General features: G+C 35.2%; 1 protein-coding gene across 1 annotated transcript; it reads left to right on the top strand.

Annotated features, from left to right (window-relative positions):
* The first annotated feature begins 270 nt into the window (after positions 1-270).
* LOC117172817 lies at positions 271-1,001 on the top strand. Its single transcript, XM_033361061.1, has 2 exons — positions 271-330; positions 432-1,001. Exons 1-2 carry the CDS (start codon positions 271-273, stop codon positions 999-1,001), a joined length of 630 nt encoding a protein of 209 aa, XP_033216952.1.
* Positions 1,002-5,571: the final 4,570 nt, after the last annotated feature.

Here is a 5,571-nt window from a genome sequence, read left to right as displayed (position 1 = left end):
AAGCTATCTAAGGATGGTACTATAGAACGCCACCTCAAGGTAGGCCTAGTGGCGCCATCTCTTGGTCAGGCCGGAAACTTATCAATCCACCCTCGTAGATAAGGTAAGGGAAGATGTGAGACCTAGAGAAAAAGAAGAGGGTTTAGGAGAGGGTGGCGGGACGATGAATGCAAGGAAAGTAAAGATAGGATGAAGGAAAGTGTAAGGAAATGTAGGAAAGTGGAAATGAAAAAACGATAACTCAACAGGAGAAAGAGGGTGCACGAAAGAATGATTAAGGAGAAAAGACAGAAGAAGAAACAAAGGTATACCGAAGAGGTAGAGACGGCGGTAAAAAAGGGAGGGAATGTGAACTGATAAATAGAGAAAGAGGAGGAAGGAAAGGTATAAATGGAGAAATAAGAATGAAAGAGTGAACGAAGCACTTCAAGGGTCTGCTAGGAGGTGTGGAATATAGGGTAAAGGCAAAAGGAAGAAAAGTGGTCGATGGGGAAGAGGAAATTGAAAACGACATTAGTAGGGATGATGTGAATGTAGCAATTGCAAGGTTGAAAAGAGAAAAGGCAACAGGGAAAGATGGCTTAGAAAATGAAGCACTGAAATATGGAGGATCAGGGGTGAGGGAAAAGATGTGGGGGATTCGCAACAAGGTATGGGAAGAAGAAGGGTGGCCGGAGGAGTGGAAGACAGGGCTACTAGTACCATTGATTAAGAAAGTACAAGGCAAAAAGGTGTATGAATATAGAGGTATCACACTCATGTCCGTGGGATATAAAATGTATGCAGAAGTGCTTAGAAGGAGGTTGGAAAGACAGTTGGAAGAGAAGGGAAGTATACCACAAAATAAAACGGGTTTTAGTAAAGGGGTGGGAACCATCGATAACGTCTACGTGTTCAGCTATCTACTTAATAGGAATCTAGGCTGGAAGAAAGGGAAGCTAGTCGCATTGTTTGTAGACTTTAAGACAGCATTTGACTCAGTTAAGAGGAGTATCTTATGAGCAGCCATGAAAAAGAGAGGAGTAGGCGAAGGTTTAATAGAGAGGATAAAAGAAATATTTGTTATTACTAAGATAAGGGTTCAGATAGGAGATAAGAAAAGGAGGAATTCTGGGCAGGAAGGGGGCTCAGGCAAGGGTGTTCGTTGAGCCCACTTCTATTTGGCATTCTTCTCGCAGATTCAGAGGAGAAGTTTGAGATGAAAGGGAAAGGAGGGAAAACATTAGGAACGTGCAAACTGTATTCACTAGCATATGCAGATGACGTAATGCTATTAGCAGATGATCAAAGAGGTATGAACTTCTTGATAAGAGTGTTCAAAGAATATCTGAGAAAAAAGGTTTAACAATAAACGTGAACAAGACCAAGATGAAGCATTTCAAAAATGAAAGGGGTAGCTTATAGTACGAATGAAAGTTAAATGGCGTGGTGGTAGAGTTGGTTGATGAGTTTTACTACTTAGGATTTTCGTTCGAAAAGAGAGGAGGAAGCGAACTGCAGGTGAGAAAAAGATTGAAATGCACAAGTAAAGTGATGAGACAAGTATGGGGTATAGGAAAAAGAAGGTTCAAGGATGACTGGAAGAAGGGAGTGGGATGTTTGCTGTGTGAGTATGGTCAGTGTTAAGCTATGGTGTTGAAATCTGGGGATGAAAAGAACACAAGAGAATAGAAAGTTTGCATGAGCGATTTTTGAGATGGATTTTGGGAGTGAGCTAGAGTTGCCTAGGTTATATGTTGACGGAAGAAATAGGATGTGAAAAAATGATGATGAGGCAAGTGAAAAGAGCCTGGAACTTCGAAGAGAGACTAAGAAGGGGAGAGGGAAGCAAAATTGCACAAGGTTGTGCCCGCGAGGTCATGGATAAAGAGAGAAGGGGTAACGTGGGTCTTTTAAAATGGGAGGAGGAGAGATATGAAATGAGGCGTGAATGTGGTATACACGAGAGGGGTACAGAGTGGGAGGAAATAGTAGAAGAGATAAAGGCAAGGCAAGGTGAGGAAAGACGTGGAACAATCGCAGATTCAAGGTACAACAGCTGTTATAGAATGGTTAAGGCGCAAGGGGAACCAGAGTACCTGAAAAAGATTAAAAAGGAGAGCAAAAGGAATAGAATAGTAAGATTCAAAATGGGACAGGGCATAAGAGCATGCAGGTATTGGATTAATGAAAAAGAGAATGTTTGTAGAGTATGTTGGTATGAGCAGGAAATACGGTTGCATGTATTAGAGAGGTGTATAGGGGACGAAAGGGGAGGGGAGTATACAGAAGAGAGAATTAGATGGATTCTGAATGAAAATGGTCAGGGGGAGGGATGGATGAAGAAGCTAAAAGATCTGAGAGAGAGAGAGCTGGTTGCACAGGATAGTAGCAAAAAGCCAAAAAAATGACTTTGAAAGAAGGAGAGTTACGAAGGAGTGTTGCGAACTAGAGTCAAAATTTGAAATTGATAATGGCAGGAGGAAATGAAATTTCATGGCAACGTCACAAGCGTTGAAAAATAAGATCAATAATTTAGGACTGTATGAAGCGAATAGTTCGTAAGATAGTATAAGGATTAATTGTATGAATACTTGTAATGGTATTGTAAAGACTCTCAAACCCATAAACAGGAGAGACTATAAACAAATAAAGAAGAACTAAGATTTAACTATAATTTATTTAATAAATAATAGGAGGTGCAAATAAATTTTCAATCTAAAACAATGTATGCAATTCTTGGCACCCTCCAGCCAAGAATTGGATTGTATGTTTTTGCAATGGTTTCTATTCTTGACAATCGGAAAAAGTATGGTTTTGTTCGTTTGTTGTTTTAAAAAGTTCAGAATCAAAGACCGAATTAAAGGTAAAAACAATATTTTAAGGTAAATTACTGGTGCGGTACTTAGAAGAATTGTGTAAATAATTATATTTAGTGATATAGGTTAATCATAAATAAGAGTGAATTCGCAATTTAGCGATGTAGACTTAACCACAAATCAGTCTAATGTATCACTCATAATCAGTCTGTCCAATAGAATTACTGCCTGATTTACACATAGAAAAAGAATCTCAGTTGTAATTTTTAACACTTTTAAAAATGTGTTAAATAATAATAAGGCTGATTCAAATAGTGTAGAGACAAAAGAAGTGTTTTGTAACCAGTTTTCAGGTTAGCATGGCAATTGATGAAACATTACACGATTCTTCAGATTTGAGACGAAACGTGATTTCAACCTAACACGTATAAGAAATTGCTTTAAAATATGTAAAACAAAAAATATGCATGATTATTTGCGATTCCCTCTAACCCCAAAACGAAAAGGAAGGCAAATGAAGGCAAAAGGCATCTATGCTTCAACATCGCAGGCATGGGGAGTTTAAAAATTAGAAAAAATCAATTGAAAAAAAATAAAACTAAGATTAAAGAAGCAAAAAAGCAAAAAAAAAAACGGCGAAATTAAATTAAATTTGAGCCAGACTATTTGTTTATGAATGAAAAATAATTGATAAACAATGTTTCTCTTCACTATTCACTTTACAGTGATACTATTACAGTTTAGGTTAATCTGATTCCTTCACTATTTCATCTTCATATGACTAGGGTGCCAATAATTGGGGTCATCCCTGCCAAGAATTGAATTTTTAGGCTAATGAGCTAATTTTAATTATTTTTTCAGTTTCTTATATATATTGAAGTAAATAAAGCTTAGAATTTGATACCCTATTATATTAGCACTGTACATATTATTATTAAATTTATCACACATACAATTTTTAACATTAATTTATTTCTTAAAGCCTAAGGTTTGCCTTCACCTGCCAACAATTGGGTAAATTTCCCTAGGGAGCGCAGTTTTTGTTTTAATCGTGAAAAACCTTTAAAATGATTTTACAAAAAAATGTATGTTCTCTCTCTTTTCATGAACTTTGATTTTTGTTAAAATTTAGCCCCACGGTGGTATAAAATGTTAAATCGGTGGGGTTAAATTGTGAAACGTGTTTCTAACCTAATGAAAATATTGAGGAGATTTGATAAGAATCAAATCAATCGACAGATAGCATAGTAGACAAGAGGCATACAACCCTCTCAGCCTAGACTTCCGATATTTCCCGCTCAGCCTAGGCTGGGCATTTTTTACCCTATCAAAGTTTAAAGCCCAGTGTCTCTCTCTTGTTTTTCCGGTTTGCCACTGAACCGGTCCGTGTAAAATTAACCCAGTCTAGGCTAAGAGGGTTAAGGTAGTAAATTCATGAATACAGAATAAAGGCGTAATTTTAAAGGAACCGTGAATGAGGAAATCGCGCCGAAGCCCTGGCGGACTGAAGGAACCGAAAAAACAGCAAAATCAACTTTTAAATTGTTCAAATTCGGATTCTACATTAAAAATCCATATAGAAGGTCACAGAATAATCGCAATAGTTCTTTTTACCGTTGCAAAAAAAGAAAACTATTGCGATTATTCCATGACCTTCTATAGGGAATTTTAACGTAGAACCAGAATTTTAATAATTTAAATGTTGATTTTGCTGTTTTTCGAGTTTTTTAAAAAAGAAAAGTATGGGGTACTTTGTAGAGACTCCATTTGGTTTCATCGGTCCGCCAAGGAGTAACTGAAATTTTAACTTGGTTTTACTTATTTCATAATACTTTGATATATTTTGTTGAGATTCATGATTTCTGTCTGTAAGTTAATCAAAATATTGTGATATTTGTTCATAAAAATGGATTCTATTATGGGTCTTTTATATGTATTTTTTCCCTAACAAGAATTTTAATATTGCTAAAATCAAAATCAAAATAATGGTTTAAGTTACAACAATGTTGTGAAAGACCTGTATTGAAATTTTGAACTTTACAATTTCTTTTATTTTCCGATACTCTAGTTCTTAATCTTCTACCTGTTACACCAATGTAAACTTTTTCACAACAATTACATTTGATGAGCTATACAATTCCAGACAAATTTTTTCTATAGTATCAATATCTTTTGGATTGAGTAAAAAAATTTTAAGAGAGTTTTGATTACTAAAATAAACATTTATTATGAATTTTGTAACGATCCTCGCAACCTTTCCGACAGTCGTTGAACATACGGTAACGTAACTTTTAAATCCGATTTTTTTGTACGCGTCAACCCAGTCATTTTTCTTACTGGAAACATTGTAGATTTCATGAATTCGTTCTCGAAGAATATTTTTAATCAAAGGAAGCGCATAATTATTTTGAACTAAACCAAGGTAATTTGTTGAATTATTATTTTCAAGTTTAGATGTAAACTGTATGGAATTTTCAATACATTTAAAAGAGAAAACCATGTTATTGAAAACAGTTATAGTAGCGACTAAAAATTCATTTTTTGTTATTTTAGTTAAATTTTTATTTTGTATTAGTTTTTCTTTGATGCAGTCTAATGCTAGATCTAATGGAATATTATCAAAAATTGAAACAATGTCCAATGAAACTAAGGAATGTGTTGAAGGAACTTTCATTTTATTTAAAGTGCCCTTGGAATCCCAGATATTTTTAACAAATGCTTCTGTGTTACCTGAAACTGGTTTTAAATCATTAGAAATATATTTGGCTAAGTT

This window comes from Belonocnema kinseyi, chromosome 5 (genome assembly GCF_010883055.1).
Source record: "Belonocnema kinseyi isolate 2016_QV_RU_SX_M_011 chromosome 5, B_treatae_v1, whole genome shotgun sequence".
Classification (NCBI taxonomy): Eukaryota; Metazoa; Arthropoda; class Insecta; order Hymenoptera; family Cynipidae; genus Belonocnema; species Belonocnema kinseyi.
This window is presented reverse-complemented; position numbering and strand designations above follow the sequence as displayed.

Excerpts from the sequence above, each read along its gene's own strand:
- LOC117172817 (XM_033361061.1), top strand. The coding sequence starts at position 271 with ATGATTAAGGAGAAAAGACAGAAGAAGAAACAAAGGTATACCGAAGAG. Across the intron at positions 331-431 it reads CCGAAGAGGTAGAGACGGCG|GGTCTGCTAGGAGGTGTGGA; the intron begins GTAAAAAAGGGA and ends AAGCACTTCAAG.